General features: G+C 36.1%; 1 protein-coding gene across 1 annotated transcript in view; it reads right to left on the bottom strand.

Annotated features, from left to right (window-relative positions):
* CF2H8orf34 (chromosome F2 C8orf34 homolog) overlaps window positions 1–21,860 on the bottom strand; it is a 400,043-nt gene that overhangs the window by 268,451 nt on the left and 109,732 nt on the right. Inside the window, 1 exon segment of the mRNA XM_042973375.1 lies at window positions 18,495–18,523. Coding sequence (XP_042829309.1) covers window positions 18,495–18,523 — 29 coding nt within the window.

The following is a 21,860-nucleotide window of genomic DNA, read 5'->3' as shown; positions in this document are numbered from 1 at the left end:
TGGGCTCTGGGCTGACAGCATCCCTGCTTGGAATTCTCTCTCTTCCTCTCTCTCTCTCTTCCCCTTCTCCACATGTAAGCTCTCTCTTTCTCAAAATAAATAAACTTAAAAAGAATAAAAATAAAAGTGGGACATATTGACCTCTAAATGTGACCTGCTTCAGCCAATGAAACAGGCACAAGTTATTGTATGCCTCTTATAAGCCAAGGCCTTAGGAAACCTTACATGTTTCTACTATTTCTGCCATCCCCGTGAAAAAGATATGCCTATGCTAGTCCACTAACCCAAAATGAAGACAAGAAACATTTCTAACAGATCTGAATGACACCAAACAAGTCCACCTTATATCAGCTGACAACAGCCAACCTCTAGACCACATGAGAAACTCCAGTTGAGATCTGTTGAGCCCATCTAGCCAAGATCCAGTGTAGGTCAGCTGAATTCCAGAAAATCAGGAAAAATATTTATTGTTTCAAGCCTCTGAGTTTTGGGGTAAAAGGTTACACAGCTATAGCTAACTGAAACAAACTGATCCTAGAAGTAAAGTACTGCTAAATAAAAACTTAAAACATATGTCATTGGTCTTGGGATACAGTGACAGATATTGGCTATAAAAATGATGAGGAGATTATTATAAGAGGCCAGAAACACTGGAGGGCAGTGTTATGTGGTGTTAGTCATTTAGTAAAACTATCATCTCTGATAACTTGGTAAGGTAGAAAGTGATGGTAAGGTAGAAAGTTTGAAAATTGGGCAAGAAGCTCTCTAGGAAAAATCACATAAATATTACCTACTTGCTTCTAGCTATATACTAAGTTTCTTCAAGAAATAGATGAGTACAAAAAAATAACAATTTGCAAGCAAAATTTAGAAAAAAATATTAAGAGTCTGGCTGGGTTTTTTATATCCAGCATTTATTGATACCTCAAGATTTTTAAATTAAGATAATCCTTATACTAATATTAAATCCATGGCCCTGTCAGAAAGACAGAGCTTCAGGTTAAAAAAGAAATCAAAGATGTGGCTATAAGGCCCTTCATTAAGACTTCTAAAAAATTAAGATGGTGCCTACTAAGGATGTTTCACAACACCTGAAATACCACTAATTAAATCTAGAGAGAGGCATGTCCTGAAAGAAAACTGTGGATGTGGTTTTTGGCACAAGAAAGAGAGAGTGATCAGATACAAAGGAAATCCAAAAATTATTTAAGACAGCTGAATTGGCAAAAAGCATCTGAAGTAAAAGGGACTGAGACTACAAGATGTAAACACTCCTTTGGGCCACCATTTTTCTACAGGAAAAGAAGCTGAAAAAAAAGTTGCACAAAGGTATCTCTTCCAACACCTTCTTCATAAGTGGCCAAAGACATTAACGAAAAAGAAAGAAACTCCCACAGGATGAAGCCATGAGCTGTGGCAAATAAAAGATGGAGACTCCCAGGGAACCCAGTTCCCACTCCCACAAAACAGAAGTGGGGCCCAATTAAGGAACACTTCCCAACCCCTTGGATAGGAAGACCTAATGATATGTGCCCATAAGAATCAGTAATTTATAAGGGTTCCTGAGTGGCTCAGTTGGTTGAGCATCTGACTCCTGATTTTGGCTCAGGTCATGATCTCACGGTGGGTGGGTTCAAGCCCCATGTCAGGCTCTGCGATGATAGCACGGAGCTTGCTTGGGATTTTTTTCTCTCCCTTTCTCTCTGCCTGCCTCTCTCTCTCTCTCTCTCTCTCTCTCAAAATAAATTTCCAAAAATTTTAAAAAAGAATCAGTAATTTCTATAAACTTCTCATTATTTCCCTTTCTAATGGGAATACTTAATGTGGCTAACCCCATATCATCTATCACTTAATGGAAAGGAAGAAACAAAACTATCATCAGTCACATATGTTTCCCTATACAAAAAAATCAGGAGGATTCAGAGGCAATTTATAATATATGGGTTTGGTACATTTATGGAATTTAAGATAAAATTAGAAAAATAATTTCCATTTCTATATTCCAGCAAGTTTTAAAATGTAATTTATAAAACAGAGACCATTTGTAATAATAGCTAAAAGTACACGGTATCTAGGAATCAATTTAACAAAATTTACATGGCTTTACTGGATATAACTATATGACTTCATCACAAAACATTATAACATTTAATTAAATGGAAATATGTCATGTTCACAATAGGACGACACAGAAATGTTAACGATGTCAATCCTCTCAAATCAATTTAAAATACAACTCCAAACCAAATGGAATAACAGAAATAAGCAAATAGGCCAACAGAAGAAAAAAGAGGGCCCAGAAACAGGACAAGTGACAGAAAGATGCATACTGATGGACAAATGATGAATTTTTCAATATACAATTATAGGAAATATATCATCCATGTGGAGGAAAATATGTTCCAACTTCTTACCATATTAAAAAAGTAATTTCAAGTGGATGAAAGACCTGAATGTGAAAAACAGAACTTCTGGGAGAAAATAAAAAAAACAATTATTTTCATGATGTCAAGTAGGAAAGGATTTCTTAAAACAGTATTACAAGTTAATGTTAAAAATGTCTGTTAATAGAAAGCATTATTTAAAAAGTGATGACAAGCTTCAGACTTAGCGAATATATTTGAGACAATATATAACCAGTAAGAGTTGACGTCTGGAATATATAATAAACCCACAAATCTAAAGAAAAAAATAATGACAATAAAAATGGGCAAAAGAGACAAGCAGGCATTCAATCTTATTGAAAATTATAAAATCACTAATTGAATCTATTAGAAACCATTTTTTTAATTAAAATGTTTGATGACAGCCAGTGTGAGCAAGGATCAGGAACAAAAAATACTACAAAATGTTGGCGGGAGTGTAAATGATAACCTTTAGAGAGAAATTCTGTGTTATCTATGAAATGTGAAAAATGCACATGCCACATTGATAGAGTCATTCAAGTTCTTTTGGTTATTTTTTTCCTCTTTCAGTTCAGATACATTTTCATTCCTCAGTTAATTTCAATATTTCCTATCTCTCTCCTGATTCTTAGCGGATTATGTTGCTTCTTATTTCAATGGGAAAATGAAAGCAATCAGAAGAGAATTTGTTTCTCTTTTCATCAAAACCCCACCAGCTACTAGCATTCTTGTCTACAGTTACAAAGAATGAACTGTCATTTCTTTTTTTCTGGCATACAGAAGGTACTCTATATGCACAGTGAATGAAAGAATGACAAAATTAGGTTACATATGATTCAGTGGCTCATAGTACATTATCAAACATTACTAGTCATTAGAATATGTAAGACCACAGTAAGATACTACTTCACACCCATGAGGCTGACTAGAAGCTAAAAGATGAACAAGGACTACCAAGGATATGGAGAAATTGGGACCCTCACACTTGCTGATTGGAATGTAAAATGGTGCTGTCACTGTGTAAAATAGTTTGGCAGTTTCTCAAAGAGTTAGAGGAACATACAATCCAGTGTTCCCATTCCCTACATATACACCCAAGAGAAATGAAAACACACGTACACACAAAAACTTACACGTGAATATTCATAGAAACATTACTCATAATAGCTGAAAAGTGGAAACAACTCAAATGTCTACAAATTGATGAGTGAATAAACAAAATCAGACCTATCCATATAATAGAATATTATTCAGCAACGAAAAGGAATGAAGTACTGACACAAGCTACAACATCACTGAACCTTGAAAACATTACACTCGGTGACAGCAGACAGTCACAAAAGACAACTGTTTGATTGCATTCCCATGACATTTCCAGAATACGCAAATCTATAGAGACAGAAGGTAAATTAATGGTTGTCTAGGGCAGAGGGGCTGGGGGGAGGGATGCGGAATGGGTACAAGGTTTCTTTTGGGATGATGAAAATGTTCTAAACTTAGGTTGTGGTAATATACTTTGAATATCCTAAAAATCCCTAAACTGTACCCCCTTTAAAGGGGAAGATTTTATTATAGGAATTATTATGCCAATAAAGTTGTCAAAATAATACATTAAACCTATTTTAGCTTGTCTTCTTTCATGGTGGAGTACAATATATAGTAGTAAGGGAAAAGCATGAATTTGGAATCAGATGAACAATCAGATGAGCCAGAAGGAAGTATTGATTCTAGCTCCAAGTACTAATTCTGAGACCTTCAACAAAGCACTTAATCATTCTACCTTCAGTTTCCTTATCTTTACGACAGGAAAAATACAACCATTCATTGAACTAGTCCAAAAACTAAATTAAATAACATCAAAAAGGCCTTAGCATGCCTGCCAGCCCTAATAAGGGCCAACGTTATCCCTCCTCCTTTCCTCCACTATCTTCTGCACCCTACTATCGGTGACCTAAAACATTTTATTCATTATGGATATTTTCTACGAAAGTAGAAAGAAGAGTAAAATAAACCCATCTGTAGTCTCACACATTTTCATCAATTATCAGCTTATGGGTAAACTCACTTCATCCTTACCTCCATCCACATCCCTTCCACATCACCTCTTTCCTACCCAGATGATATCCTTTTTTTTTTATTAAAAAAATTTTTTTAACGTTTATTTATTATTGAGAGACAGAGAGACAGAGCATGAGCAGGGGAGGGGCAGAGAGAGGAGGAGACACGGAATCCGAAGCAGGCTCCAGGCTCCGAGCTGTTGGCACAGAGCCCGACGTGGGGCTTGAACCCACAAACCGCAAGATCATGACCCGAGCCAAAGTCAGACGCTCAACTCACTGAGCCACCCAGGTGCCCCCCTACCCAGATGATTTCAAAGAAAATCCCATTCACTGTATCATGTCATTTGTAAATGGTCAAGTACGTATCTCTAAAAAGTAAGAGCACTTTTGTAAACAAATACCATTATTACTTTTAACAATAAAGTAACAATATCCTTTAATATCAACAAAGTTCATTAGTTTTCAAATTTCCTTGACTGTCTCAGGGAAGCTATCTGTTTGTACAAGTCAGACTCTACACAACACTTAACATGTTGTGACGGACTTTTGTCTCTTTTAATCTCTAGAGTTTCCTCCTCTGTCTCATTTTTTCTCCTGTAATTTTGTTGTTGGCTGCTGCTGTTCAGAAAACCTCAACTGTTCTTCCTGGGAGTTTTCCACAGTCTGGTTTTCCCCTTTACATCCCTGTGATGTGGCTTGAAATGTCCCTCTGCCCTTTGTAATTTCTGTAAATTAGTAGTTAGTTTTGGATGAAGTTTTTGTTGCTGTTGTTGTTGTTGCTGCCAACACTGCTTCTGAGAGAATGGTTACACAGTAGTCCCCCACCCCTTATCTGTGGGTTAGCTTTCCCTGGCTTCAGTTACCCGCACTCAACTATAGTCCAAAAGCAGTTGATCCTTCGGACACACTGTCAGAAAGCCAATAGTAGACTCACGGTACATCATAACGCCTACATTATTCACCTCACTGTATCTCATCACACAGGCATTTTAACAGCTCAAAACCTCACAAGAAGAAGGGTGCGTACAGGTACAATAAGATTTTGAAAGAGAGAGACCGCATTCATATAACTTTTCTATTTTATTATTATATATTACTGTTAATCTCTTACTGTGCATAATTTATAAATTAAACTTTATCATAGGTATGTATGTATAGGAAAAACATAATATATATAGGGTTTAGTACTATCCATGGTTTCTGGTATCCACTGGGGTTTGGAAGGTACTCCCCATGGATAGGAAGGGATGACTACAGTTCCACCTGGAGGTACATAACGTCCTGTTGATGACGACTCTTTACTGATGTTGGCAGCATTCATGATTATCGCTTAGATCCATTGATTCACTAAAGATTACCAGATGGTGATTGTGTCATTTTATAATTCATTTGTTGGAATTCTGTTATTTGCTGTAAAACTTCTGTAAAGAGAAACTTTCTCAAATATTTGGTTACCCTGAAGTACAATTCATATAGAAAAGGCAAATGAAATGTTTGATTCTTTCCCTTTTACAGATTTTTGAAAATAATAACTTTGGCCTCCTAACATACTCTTAAGATGATTAATTTTTGGATTAACATAAAAATGTTTAAATGTTATATATAAATCACTGTAGTTATTATTCTTATTCTTCAAATTTTCTCAACTCTTTCCAGAGGGAAACTATTTAAACTTGGTTCGTGATCAATTGTGACACAGCCAAGTGGTCTTTCCCATGTTCTTCTTGCTTTCTGGCATGACAAGATATTTTAGACTCATTGTGCTTCCAACCCAGAATTAGCCATTATTCCAATTCATTTTAGTGGGAAATATATTTTAAGACTATTCTGGACACTGGGTATACTCATTATTTTTGAGCCAATAAGAGTGGACAGATCTAAGAAATATGTATGTCTTAAATATTTTATTTTGACATAATTCAGGCTTATAAAAGTTGAGAAAAGAAAAAAAAGAATTTCTGTATACTTTTCATCCAGATTACCCAATGTTGTTAATGTAATAATGTCAACATTGGTGGTTGATATTTTGCTTTATCATTTTCTCTCTCTTTCACATTGATATATAAAATTTCCCCAGAACCACTTGAAGGTAAGTTGCAAATATGATAGTCTTTATCCCTAAACACTGCAGAGTGTATTTTCTATAAAGAAGGACATTTTCTTATGCAGCCACAGAATAATTATGCAGCCACAGAATAATTATCAAATGTCAAAGGACATTTTCTTATGCAGCCACAGAATAACATTAGTACAATACCAATAACCAACTTTGTTGTTTAAATTTCCTCAATTATTTGAATCAAGTTGCTAATGGCAATAAAGAATCCTGGGTCACATATGGGATTCAATTCTCATGTTCTTGTTGTTGCCTAATCTCCTTTAATGTAGAACAGTTTTCAGTATTTGACATTTATGAGCTTCAAGTTTTTTACTTTTTTTAAATTTTTTAATGTTTATTTACTTTTGAGAGAGACAGAGGATGAGCGGGGGAGGGGCAGAGAGAGGGAGACACAGAATCCGAAGCAGGCTCCAGGCTCTGAGCTGTCAGCACAGAGCCCAATGTGGGGCTCGAACTCACGAACTGTGAGATCATGACCTGTGCCAAAGTTGGAGGCTTAGTTGAGTGAGCCACCCAGGCGCCCCTGACCTTCATGTGTTTTAAAAATATGGGCCAGTTATTTTTTAGGAGATCCCTCAATTTATGTTTTTCCAATGTTTCCTATGATTATAGTCAAGTCACTCATTTGAGGCAAGAATAACACAGAAGTGATGTATTCCTTTCTTATCAAAAGGCACATGATACTGACTTGTCTTATTGCTAGTGATGTTAACCGTGGCCACTTGGTTAAGGTGGTATCTTTCATGATTCTCCACTGTAAACCTGCTACTTCTCTCTGGTTAATTATTAAATGTCTTCTGGGGAGTAACTCTGAAACTATGCAGATAACCTGTAATTCATCAAAATTTCACGTACTAATTTTAACATCCTTTGCAGGCCCTTCCCTGAATCAATTATTATGATGGTTGCCAACTTGTGATTTTATAATTTCACCATTCCTTCTAAATTTATTTGTTGGTACTCTACTGTGAGAAAGAGCTTCTCCTTCACCTCCATATGTGTATGTATGCATGTAAGTAGGTATTTCAGTATGGATTATGAATTATTATTTCATTCAATGAACTATATTACTATCATGATGTTTAGGCTTTAACATTCCTAGAAGGAGCTCCCACAAGTAGGTTCCCATGTCCTTTTGAAATGTTCCATCATCATTCTTTGATTGCATCTTACTTCCTGACACTAAAAGATATTCCAGACTCAATGCATACTTTCTCCGCTGCAGCCCTAGATTCAGCCATTTCTCTAAAGAGCCTTGGTTCCTTTTAATAGAGAATGATATTTAGAAGAAAATACCTGGGCTCTAGGTGTGCTCAGTGCTGGCACAGAGTGAATTTTATTTTTCAAAATAAAAAAAATATGAATTCTTAACGATACTTCCTCTTCAAAACAGGATTATAAGATTTTTACTTAAATTGATCAGTCCCACATCTGTATTTCCTTTCCTCTATGCCAAAAATTCTGGTTCTTAAGGATATCAACATAATTACTTCTTTGCTATATCACACAAAGCATAGACAATAATCTCTTTATAATACTACCAACACTATCCATCAATGACATGACTACCAAAAACAATTTAAAGTGTATTGCTGTTCCCTCTGTCCTTAGAGTATACGCCAGTAAAGAACAATCAAATCACTGTGCTAATAATGACTTGGAATAAATTCATCTCAGTGTGTTTATGCCATCAATGTGAAGTACAGTTGTCCCGATTTGTTTCACTTTACTTATGATTATTAGAAACTACTGTTTTAAGATTTTATTGTATTTAAATGGTTCCAAGTGCATATACTCAAAGTTCTAAGAAATCAGCCCACTATCCCTATCCTGTCCTCTCTATACCTTTCCTTACTCCTAACTTTCTGTATCTTCCCCTCTCCTAAGGGTAACTTTTAACAATTGTGTGTGTGTGAGTGTGTGTGTGTGTGTGTGTCACAGTATGACAGATTTTGCTCTTGTAGTTTTGGCTTTAGTATAATCACATATGTATCTATACTTTCTTAACGTTTATTTATTTTTGGGACAGAGAGAGACAGAGCATGAACGGGGGAGGGGCAGAGAGAGAGGGAGACAGAATCGGAAGCAGGCTCCAGGCTCCGAGCCATCAGCCCAGAGCCCGACGCAGGGCTCAAACTCACGAACCGCGAGATCGTGACCTGAGCTGAAGTCAGACGCTTAACTGACTGAGCCACCCAGGCGCCCCATATACTTTCATTACACTTACCAAGATAAATGGTAGCATACTATAAACACATTTCCTCTACTTGCCTTTTTCATTTAATAATATATCCTGGGAACTACTCTGAAGTCTCTATGGAGACATTCTTTCATTTTTACAGCTACATAATATTCGGTTGTGTGGATATACTATAATGTACCCAGTATTTTTATTTTAATGGACATTTAATTGTTTTAAATTTTTGCTATTAAAATAGTACAGCAAGGTATAATCACAATGCATAAGTCTTTTCATATTTTTTCCAGTGCGTCTTTGGAATAGATTCATAGAACTAGGATCATTTGATCAAAAAATATTGCACATAAAGTTTTTTAAATATTGAAAAATTTCCCTCCATAGTGTTTGCACATTCCCACCAGTACATTCCCACCTATTTCCTCATAGCCTCACCAACAGAATATTTTTATAAACTTGGGGATTTCTGTAAATTTGATAGGTAAGCAGTGGAGCTTCATTTGCATTTCTCTTACTTTAAATGAAGCCCAGCATCTTTTCATATCATTAAGAGGCAGTTTCATTTATTTTTCTGTGACCAATCCATTCATATGGCTCATTTTTAGTGGAATTTAGGCCTTTTGTTCTCTATTTTTAGAAGTGCCCCACAATTAGAGTTATTAAGCTTTGCCTGTAACGTAAACTGCAAATATTTTCCTTTGATTGTCATCTTCCACATTTCATTCTTGAGAGATAGGTTTTTAAGATAAAACATGAACAATCATACTGGCATATTAGGATCATTGCTTGTTATAAATCAAACATATAACCAACATAACCCTTTACTGCCAAAAATATGTGATACACATGTAGGTCAGATGTGGGTGGGCAAGAAATTCTGGAACACAGAAGCAACACAAAAGGATCATAACAATATAAGTATGCCCTAAATCCCAAAACCATTCTCCAAATAATCACACAGACATGCATACACACATACACAAAGAATGAAATCCAGATTTGTTTGGAGAGAAATGAATAGAAATGAAAAGTCAATAGCAAAACAAGTCTATCTAGCGAAAAAACACCTTATCTTTAAAGGAGTTAACTTTTCAGTCCTTCCACTGGTATACTTAGTGGAGGCAATCATCAAGTGGCTAGAAGGCCCATGGCATATTATGTCTGTACCAGATTTCAATATTACTTATATTCATATAGCCAGTCTGAAATAATAAAAACAAAAACAACAGTCTCTCTTTAAGCTTCCTAACTTCTTAGTGAAGCAACATAACATAGTATTTAAGAAAATGGGTTTTAAAGTTAAATTTGTACTCAGATCTGAATTCTACAGCATATTATCTGTATCTGTAAATTTGTACAAGTTGCAAACTCTGTGGGCTATGTGTAAATTGTCCTATGTGTAAAATAGACAGAAGAGCTTTCTCATAGGGCTTTCTCCTGTGAATATTTGTAAGAAAGTGTACTTAAAGTACCTGACACAGTACCTGGCAAACTATATGCTTGATAAAATACAATCTGTTAGTACCTGCCGAGTTAGTCTTTTGCATGGTCTCATATATATTTAACTTCCATGTTGAAACATTATTTGTGAGCATGAACACTATAACTGGCTACCCTTCTTTCTATATTTCTACCATATTAGAACTAGAGCTCTTGATATAATGAAATAACTCAAAGAAAGGTCTTGATAGTAAGAAATATGGTAAAAGGCTACAAAAAATGAAACTGGATTAGAGATTAGTTCTGGCTATTACACAATTATTTCCCAAAGGCTTAGTGCAGGCTTAGCAGATACTGCGAACAAAGAGTTTCTAATAAAAAATGCAATTATTAATTGAGTGATTATTCTGTGCCAGGCGCCTGTAATAAGGACTTTACTGGCATAACCTACTGGAGAGACTAAGAGTATAGACTCTGGAGTATAAACAGGCTGAGTTTGAGTTCCAGTTCTTCCATTTACCGTGGGACCAAGGGGGGACATATGAAACTCTAAGAGCTCCTATTTTTTCATTTATTAGACTGGTAAATAATAGTAACTATATCATGAATATCACATCATTGTTAACAGCATGGGCTCTGAGGTTAATGGTCTGAATTTGTGTCCCACTTCTATTTTGAATTAGTATAACCTCTGGTAAGTTTAATAACCTCTCTGCATTCCAAATTTGTCATTTGTCAAATGGGAAGAATAGTCCCTAATTTCACAGGGTATTAGTAAATACGAAATATGATACTGCAGGTAAATAATCTGGAACACTGCCTGGTATGCAGTTAGTTCTCCAAAAATGTTAGAGATTTTTCATTAGGATAAAATGGTGTAATCTATAAGAAATGCTTAGGCCAAGGTCTAGAATAGAGTATGCACTAAATAGTCCATTTTTATTATATCTCTTATTAATAAATCTATTTAAAGATTGACTAGAAACTCAAGCTATCATTCAATAGGTGACAAAAGTTAGTTAAAGAGAATATACTGATAAGTTGTCTAAAAGATATGCAAACTGTCTACCACCCTAAATAAAATGTATCTTTTACTTAAGCCAGAACACCAGGAAGCCCTGTCCTATACCTCACTATTGAGACTTCCTGTGGAATTGTTGCAACTAAACTTTGCTTTTGCATTATGACATTTGCCTAGATCAGCAGACTTTATTCAAACAACTCCTGTGAAACTAATGATCTTATTTACTGTAAGACTATATTTTTTAAATTGTGGTAAAACAAATGGTAACATAAAATTTACCGTCTTACACCATTTTTAATATGCAATTCAGTAAAGTGTGTTCACGATGCTGTGCAAACCAATGTGGAGTAGGCCTCCTTCATCTTGTGAAACTGAAACTTCATACCCAGTGAACAAATCCCATCTTCCACTCCCCCCAGCCCCTGGCAGCTATCACTGTACTTTCTGCCTCTATGAATTTTAGATACCTCATATAAGTGGAACCACACAGTATTAGGTCTTTCTGTGACTTTTTTTCACTTAGCATAATCTCCTCAAGGTTCATCTGTGTTGTGGCATGTGACAAGATTTCCTTCCTTTTTACGTATGGATAATATTCCACTGCGTGTGTGTGTGTGTGTGTGTGTGTGTGTGTGTGTGTGTGTTTTGTTTACCTATTCATCCATCAAAAGGCACGTGGTTCTTTCCATCTTTTGGCTATTGTGAATAATGCTATGATGAATATAGGTGTGTAAATCTCTTTGAGATCATGCTTTCAATTCTGTTGAATATATACCTAGAAGAAGGATTGCTAGATCACCTGGTAATTTTATCTTTAATGTTTTAAGAATTGTCATACTGTTTTCCATAGTAACTGCACCCTTTTACATTCCCACCAACAGTATGCAAAAGTTCCAATTTCTATACAACCTCACGAACACTTATTATTTTCTGGGATTTTTCTGATAGTAGCCATACTGAGGGTTTGAGGTGGTATCTCGTGGTTTTGATTTATGTCTCTCTAATGATTAGTGATATGGGGTCTTTTCATATGCTTGGTCATTTGTATATCATCTCTGCAGAAACGTCTATTCAAGTTCGTTGCCCATTTTAAAATCAGATTATTTGTTTTGTTGTTGAGTTGTAGGAGTTATTTATAAATTCTGGATATCAACCTCTTTATCATATACATATGATTTGCAAATATTCCTCATAATCTGGAAGCTATTTTTTGTACCCTGTTGATTATATCCTCTGGTGCACAGATGTATAAAAATGCTTTGAGGATATTATTGATACATTATATGTATGTACTTCATGACAATAAATGGGGGATATTTTTCTTGAGATTCAGTAGTAGGAATGGTTAGTTTTCCTGTGAACTACTGTTTTGCTCTGATCCTATGGTGATGAGGATACCAAATGACAAAAAGCTCAATTGTGGCTCAACTATAGTGAGGATACTGAGCCTCAAGACTGCATGTTGTGCAGGGGACTCACATTTTTCCTATACTCTGTTCCCTTTGAAATGATTGCTCCAAATATTCCTTTTAAATGTTTTATATTTTATATATTTTAGCAATCTACCTAAAATTATTTTTGAGTGGGAGAGTAATTGATGTTATTTTCAATAGTTACTAAAACCATCACATTTCACAGGGAAGGAAACTAAAGCTCAGCATCTATAAATAACTCTCTGAAGTTCACATAATTAGTAAATGGCAGGAGGAAAGGTTCAATACAAGGTTTACTCTGTGGATTTTTCCAAAATATCAGGCTATTTCGTCAAGCAGTGAACAAAAATTTCCATAATATGAGACAAGAAGTATCATTTGTGATGTGGTTGCTATATCCTCTAAGTACTCAGAGGAGGTGAGATCACTTTCTGCAAGAGTGATCAGGAAAGGCTGGAGCTTGAAAAATAGAAAAGTTGGAGAGAGGGGAAGGAATGACAATGAGCAAAAATGTGGAAATAAACAAGAATGTGACTTGGAGGTACCATAGTCTAGCTGCCTTACAGTATTCCTTGTTGAGCACAACACAGACTCTGAATAGAGAAAAAGAGGGAAACAAAGCATAAAATATAGATTTGAGTGACAAAATGGAGACTGTTAATTCTGGTGTTAGAAATACGGACTTAATTTGGTAGGTAGCAGGAAGTCATGGAGAATTTTTAGCGGGATTCCCTAAGTAAGTTTCCCTAGAACCAAAGGCTTAAAAAGTGATATATTCATATGTTCTCTGAAGCAAACCTGTAAGAGAGTAAAGGAAGCAGAAGACAGGGAAAAAGCTAGGCAAATATATGGGTTTGGGTAAAGTCTACTCACAACCTGATCTCCTAAGGAGCTCTGGAATGTAAATGACAAGTCAGGGTCTTATTTCAGTCCATCACTGGCTGAGAACCCAGGCATCTCTGGTCAGGGTGGCTCCTAATGGATTGAAGCAATCCTCAGGAAGAGTGAGCCAATAAGGATGCAACCCTCAGAGTACTCAAAGGACTGGTCACACTGCCCCAGGGAATGGTAACTGAGCAGGCACCATCCATGTCTACTATATGGCATTTTGAAGGGTGAATTGGAAGGGTAGCAGACTGAAGAATCAGATACAGATTTGAAAGGTAATATCACCTGAACTTGAATAGTGGCTGTGAGGCAAAATGATAGCTTCCTCAGAATGTCCATATCCTAACCCCCAAACCTTTGAATATCTTACATTACATGGCAAGAGGGACTTAGCATGATTAAAGTTAAAAATGTTAAGATTCAATTACTCAGATTAGCTAGGTGGCCCCAACCTAATCACATGATCCCCCAGAAGCAGGAAGCTTTTTCTGGCAACAGTCAAAGATAGATGAGATGTTGCTGGTTTTGAAGAGGCAGGAAAAGGGCCATGCACCAAGAAATAGAGCAGCCTACAGAAGCTGGAAAATGTAAGGAAACAGATTTTCTTCATAAACTCAGGAAGGAATGCAACCCTACAACACCTTGATTTTAGCCTAGGGAGACTTGTGTTGAACTTCTAAACTATAGAACCATTAGATAATAAATATGCATTATTTTAATTTGTTATAGTAGCAATAGAAAACCAATACATTGGTTAAGGAAAGGACAAAACTGATGAATAAGAAGTTGTTAGAATTCCCACAACTAAAAATACAAGCCTTAAAAATAACATTAGCTTCTGTTATTAGTGTTTCCATTTAAAGTAAAATTAATCATTCAAAACTAACTTTAGAAATTGCAAAAAAAAAATCATTTCAATGAAATTATGATTGAATATAATTGGAATATGAGAGTAAAGGAATGGTACTTTATAAAGGTTAAGAAAAACAGATCTTTAGCAAGCCCCCAAAGTTATTAATGAAGATTAAAAGGAAAAAGCTGAATTGATTTTTATTATTACATTTAAGACACAGGTGTCAGGTCAACACAAATTGTAAATAATTCTATTTGGGTTTTTTTTTAATACCTGCCTGAGATTCACATTTTCTTATTGAGAAAAATACAGGACTGTGAGCTTCATGGTCAGCAGAGAACGCTATGGGGCCAACTCTCTCCTCAACCAAAGCTGCTTTCCAGGCAGGCAAAGGATGGTGTCTGTGGCTCTGGCAGCCTGTGTTTGCCTTTTATTACCTGGTACTCTTAAGAAAAAATGGGTATGAGAGTGGTAACAATTTCTTTGTACTGACATCAATATTTTTTAAGTAAAAGCTTATTTATGACAATTGTTGACATCTTCTTGATAAAAATTAAAAATAATACATGTGCAATAAATTTCAGCAATTTCTATGAAGTCTTCGAAAACAGGAATGTCTGGTAAGTAAATAAAAATTATCAGTCTATACAATTTAGTTAAACAGAAACTCTCTCTCCTAAGAGAGAAGGTTTGGGGTGAAGCTATATCCAGAGCATGATACTAACCAAGTGTCATGGCATCCACTGAGGGCGAGGGTGAAATCTATTTTCAGTTCAAAGAACAATTAGTACATTCTTTAGCTCACCAAAAAAGGTGTAGACACAGCGCCACTGCTAGTCAGAACCCGGAAGAAAGGAAGGATGAGGGCCACGCAGAACCACACAAAGCTAATTTATGACTCAGGCAGCCAGGGCTTTGCAGAATATATTGGAAGGAACAAATGAACCTAGAAATAGAGATGCTGGCTTTGTACTTAAAGTGAACGAATAAAGGAGCACAGATTATGTAATTTCTGCAAGTTGTAAGGAAGGTCATGGTGTAAGAGGGAGACCAGCATGGGCCAAAGACAATGATGGACACACAGAGGAAGAAGACTAGAAAAGCAGGACAAAGCAAGAAGATCACATCTGCCACTTTTTCTACTTGCTATTGTTTAGAGTCAAGATCTAGTTTTGCATAGAGTTTGTATAGATATAAATTAATTTTTTTATAAATTTATTTATTTTGAGAGAGAGAGAGAAGAGGGTGTGAGCAGGGGAGGGGCACAGAGAGAGAGAAAGAGAGAATCCCAAAAAGGCTTCGCACTCTCAGTGCACAGCCTGATGTGGGGCTTGATCTCACAAACCAGGAGATCATGACCTGAGTCGAAATCAAGAGTCAGACGCTCAACCAACAGAGTCACTCAGGCACCTCAATATAAACTAATTTTTAAATATTGCAATAGTCTATTAACTTAATACTTGAAAGTATATTAATAAATTTTACCTAATATTTAATCAAACAGAAATGTATTCTTACGATACAAAATTCAAAAGGTCTAATTTTATTTGGAATAGAAGAGTACTAACTTTATTGCTTTTGTAAAAAAATTATAATTATTACATTATAGTTCATTATTTCAAAAGGTAATGATTTATAGGACCGCATTTTTTGTATAATACTTTCTATCATTTTCTATCTATAACCATCAAATCAACTATATTCTGTTTAGAGAGATATCTGGACCAACACTCACCAAATATTAATGTCTATTTCTAGGTGCATTCCCCTTTTCCAACTACATATCTGTTGTCAGACTTTTTTTTCAGCCAAGATAATTTATCATAACACATGAAGTACAGAAACAGATATGAAAACCCAGAAGTTTCCAACTAAGAGATTTTCAAAAAAGTAACAAATGTAATGTTCTCACAAATATCTTGTTTTGGAAAATGAAGTATTTTTCATAAAAAATGTTATTGTTACCTTAGAGGAGAAAGCAGGAAAAGACCTCTCTGACCTCAGCCGTAGCAATCTCTTACTCGACACATCCCCAAAGGCAAGGGAATTAAAAGCAAAAGTGAATTACTGGGACCTTATGAAGATAAAAAGCTTCTGCACAGCAAAGGAAACAACCAACAAAACTAAAAGGCAACCAACGGAATGGGAAAAGATATTTGCAAATGACATATCGGACAAAGGGCTAGTATCCAAAATCTATAAAGAGCTCACCAAACTCCACACCCGAAAAACAAATAACCCAGTGAAGAAATGGGCAGAAAACATGAATAGACACTTCTCTAAAGAAGACATCCGGATGGCCAACAGGCACATGAAAAGATGTTCAACGTCGCTCCTCATCAGGGAAATACAAATCAAAACCACACTCAGATATCACCTCACGCCAGTCAGAGTGGCCAAAATGAACAAATCAGGAGACTATAGATGCTGGAGAGGATGTGGAGAAACGGGAACCCTCCTGCACTGTTGGTGGGAATGCAAATTGGTGCAGCCGCTCTGGAAAGCAGTGTGGAGGTTCCTCAGAAAATTAAAAATAGACCTACCCTATGACCCAGCAATAGCACTGCTAGGAATTTATCCAAGGGATACAGGAGTACTGATGCATAGGGGCACTTGTACCCCAATGTTTATAGCAGCACTCTCAACAATAGCCAAATTATGGAAAGAGCCTAAATGTCCATCAACTGATGAATGGATAAAGAAATTGTGGTTTATATACACAATGGAGTACTACGTGGCAATGAGAAAGAATGAAATATGGCCTTTTGTAGCAACGTGGATGGAACTGGAGAGTGTGATGCTAAGTGGAATAAGCCATACAGAGAAAGATACCACATGGTTTCACTCTTATGTGGATCCTGAGAAACTTAACAGAAACCCATGGGGGAGGGGAAGAAAAAAAAAAAAAAAAAGAGGTTAGAGTGGGAGAGAGCCAAAGCATAAGAGACTGCTAAAAACTGAGAACAAACTGAGGGTTGATGGGGGGTGGGGGGAGGGGAGGGTGGGTGATGGGTATTGAGGAGGGCACCTTTTGGGATGAGCACTGGGTGTTGTATGGAAACCAATTTGACAATAAATTTCAGATATTAAAAAAAATATTATTGTTAATGTAATGGTTTTATCACTGTTTTTTAAATGAAGAACATACATTGAGTTTTTAATCTCTTACATGGTAAGTATTGATAGTTATCATCTACACAAACCAAAGCTTCTTGGGGTCCTCCTCTGTCATTTGTAAGAGTGTAAAGGAGTCCTGAGTCCAAAATAATGAGAACTTTTATCCCAATGACTTCTAAATGTATAACTAAATCAAGTCTCTGATGGGTAACAGCTCATATAAATATGTTTACTAGACAACTCAAAATAAACGGCCCAAAGAGAACTCCTAATGCTACTGCAATCTGCTTGATTTGCCACTTCCCCAGTCTTTCCAATTTTGGCAAATGGCACTACAGTTGACCTAGTTGCTCATCTTCCAAACCTAGGATTCATCATTGACTGATTTCTTCTATAACTCCTCACATCTGACACATTTACAAGTTCCACTGACAGTACTGTTAAAATATATTCCTAACTGTATCACTTCTCACCACCTTCACAGTTATCACCCCAGCTGGGGCCCCATACTCTCTTGGCATCTTGGAATTTTAAAACAAAACAAAACAAAAACTTACTGAGTAAGGTGTAGGTACAAAGGGTAGTTCTAGAAAAGTACAAGTGTTTTCTATATAATAATCATCATCATATATAGAAAAAAATTTTACATAATATTATGTTTTCTTTTTTTTTAGTATAGTGATTTAGTGATTACAGTGATTCAGTTTTCTCTAACCAAATTCTAAAACTCTTGACTCCAAAGAATAGGTGAGATGGTGAGATAGATAGATAGATAGATAGATAGATAGATAGATAGATATGTCGTGCAATAATTTTCATAAAAGAATCAAAGCATGTCACTGAAAGTTTTAAAAATGTTAGCACCAAATAAATTATATTTGAACACTTTATGTTTCGGAAAGTTTTTCATTTAGACAGTGGGTTAAAATGTAAATTCTACATTTTATTTTCAACTTACCTTATCGAGTTCATCTGAAATTGCAATACCTGGGATTCAAAAGAGATTTATAAAAAAGTTTTAGAAGCGGTTTTAAAAACCCAATGTTAGAAACAAAAATAAAAGTTCTATTTGTAAAACTAGCACATTTTCCATTCTATTTTTTCTTTTTATTAGTGCTTCAGAATATTGAGGTACATCCTTCTCTACTAACAAAAACAAATTAGGAATTTAAGTCAACTATAACAGCATGAACTGCCCAGACAATGCAAATGTGCAACGAAGACAAAACAAGTACCATACTGCTCGCAGATCGTTAAATGCAGAGCAAACATGCAAAGACAGGTGTGGAGATGTTGTCTGTTATAATGACCATCAAGCACAGCTTAGCTTGTTACAATTTTGTTCCTTCTTAAGAATTGATTTAGACTCCTAGAGTGATTCAATATCAAGGCAGAATAGTGGTTGGAGATCATTTATTTTAATTTCCTTATTTTACAGATGAAAACACAGACTATAGAGCGTAAGGAATTTGCCCTCTATTCCCTCAGATGGACAGTTTCTTGAGTCAATGGATAAATGATTCCTCCTCACCAGTTCTCCTTCAAATAATCCACATATTTCTCATTGTATATCTCTAATTTCTCTTTACCATTCCTCTAAAATTGGTCTAAATCAGAAATGTAAAAAGTTTTAGTCCTTAATTTATTTGTGATAATAGACTCTGTTAACCCCACTCTCCTTCTTGAAATGCCTCTCTTTTCTATTCTCTTTGTCTTCTTCACAAGAATCCTCTTTTTTGGGGAGGGGGGAGTCCTTCCCTGAAATGCCTAGGGTTCTTTGCTGAGGTGTCTTTTCTTTTCACTTAATACACTTCCCGTGGTAATCTAATGTATACAACTGACATTTTTACTTCTCTCTAAGGTGATGACTAGTGAATCTTTATCACCAGCATAGATCTTCTTCCTGAGCTACTTGCTGAATCCTTGTGGGCATTTCAACTTCAATATGTCAGGCTAAGGACATCCTCCCCCCATTGCCTCACTTCTCCTTTTTGTGAACAATGGTGTGCCTATGGCTGAACATGGGTACTCTGGCCACGTACTATAGCAGGAGTATCTGGCTCTCAGGTTTGGGGCCTAGGGTAAAGGGAAGCTGGTGTCCAATCCCAGTGTGGAATGAGCCAGGAGACAAGGAAAGTCCTCAGGTTTGAAGTCAAAGGAAACACAGAGAAAATAAAAACAGGTTGAAGCCAAAGTTCAGTGACTATAAAACCCAAGAAAGAATGAGTTGGGTTGGAAAAGAGAACCTGAAAACAGTAATAAGAAAATGTCTGAGTATAAATCTCCTCACCCAATCAGGTATAGAATGTCTGTACAGTGTACTTTGTTGGTTTGCTATATATTATCTCTCTCTCTGTGGACCTAATAAATCAATTATACACAAAGTAGAAAAAGATGCCCTACTTCATCTGAGTAAATGGTACGACTCTTCCCCCTGTAGATAAAACGAGAATCACAGGTATATTTGAGACACATTCTCCGTAGCAATACTCTATGAAATTCTTTTTTCATAAGGTTATTGGTAACAGGTCCCAGAATAAAACTCAAACTAGCTAAATAGGAAACTTCATTTGGGAAAGGAATTATGCCTCTAACTGTTCCAAGTGTGTGGTCTCACATATTTTGTTAAAATACCTATTATTATATTTTCCTAACATTTACATATTTTGATGACTTTGCCTAAGAAATTATCTAGACAAACCTCTATTATACATGTAATTCTTTCCGCTATTACTCATATCAAATTGCGTTAGGGTATTTTTCACTTTACATTATTTTATTTTTAATCAAAGCTTAAACTGATTAAAAGCAGTTGGAAGAATGTTAAAGAAATGTTCCTTTTCAGAAGCATGAAGTCCTAATGAGAATAGTATCTACTGAGGAGCCAGGATTTTCCTCCTAGTTCCTAGAAGAGCATTCACACCTATTCCCTGAGAGGAGACTAACCATTTTGTGGTACATCCTTCTCTACTAACAAAAACAAATTAGGAATTTAAGTCAACTACAGCATGAACTGCCTGGACAATGCAAATGTGCAACAAAAACAAAACAAGTAAACATACTGCTTGTAGATCGCTAAATGCAGAGCAAACATGCAAAGACAGGTGTAGAGACGTTGTCTTTACGTTATAATGACAATCAAGTACAGCTTAGCCATTTCATTAACTCTTAAAATCCATTATATTTTAAGTTATATTTTATAAGTTCACAGAAACTGAGAAGCAGGGGGCACAGAAAATATACAAGAACTATAGTGCGTTGCTACAATCTGTTGCAAGGAAAGAAGGCTCAGGGTTTGACTATGGGTGGGTAGTGGCTGGGATACACGGTCTTCCTAAAACTCAAACTGAAACCTTAAAGGAAACGTTGTCCTATCAGAGTAGCCAAAGAGGCTTGGCTTAGGGTAGCAATGGTGTGCAACTTATAGAAGTGGGCTGCCTGTAAGAAACTGGGGAGAATGAGTTCCTGCAGAACTAAGCTTCTCTTCTGGATAAAGAGACAGGCAAGGGCTCCCACAGGCATGTCAGAGGTGGTTTCCTGATTCTGCTGTAGTGCAAACCTATCTGGATGGAGTCCCTTTGTGTCCTTCAACTTATGGGCATTTCCATTTATTCAAATCTCCAAAGAGGTCTCAGTGGTATCAGAAATTTATGTTAAAACACAGTTCTCACATTACCAAATTTGAGTTCTGCTCTCTCAAGGAAACGACAGCTATCTGCTTTACCAAGATGTGCATCTTCCCAGGTATCAGCTTAGCCCTACACTTCAAATTCAGTTGTAGTTACAAGAAATGGAAGTAGCAACTTTTCAGAAGTCATTACAGCTTAGTCAGTGTATTTCATTTCCTAACAGTAGGTCAGAAAATTCTCATGGTATGAAATGGAACTAGGTATTTCTCCAAAATTTTTTCCCTATGGAAAAAAATCCCAAACTGGCCCAAAATGGCTTGTGAGAACCAATTCTGCACAATTGTTCCTAACTCCTCATTCAGTAATGTCACACTGATAGCCTGAAATTAGCCATGGTGGGAGTATTTACACCCTGGAGAATGGCAAATGCTACAAATAGGGATTATTCTTAGAGTTAGCATCCCAGCACACCCCTGAGTATAATGGTGGTTATTGTGTTAAATATATGGTAAATGTTAAATATGGTAAATAGTGTTAAAGCAAATACCTGTGTAAGTATCACACATATCAACAAACAGAACATTACTGATACTCCAGACCTACCCCTGACCATCTGTCAATTAAAACACTCTTTAAGTAGGGGTGCCTGGGTGGCTCAGTCAGTTAAGCGTCTGACTTCGGCTCAGGTCATGATC

Source organism: Panthera tigris, chromosome F2, assembly GCF_018350195.1.
Source record: "Panthera tigris isolate Pti1 chromosome F2, P.tigris_Pti1_mat1.1, whole genome shotgun sequence".
Lineage (NCBI taxonomy): Eukaryota > Metazoa > Chordata > Mammalia > Carnivora > Felidae > Panthera > Panthera tigris.
This window is presented reverse-complemented; position numbering and strand designations above follow the sequence as displayed.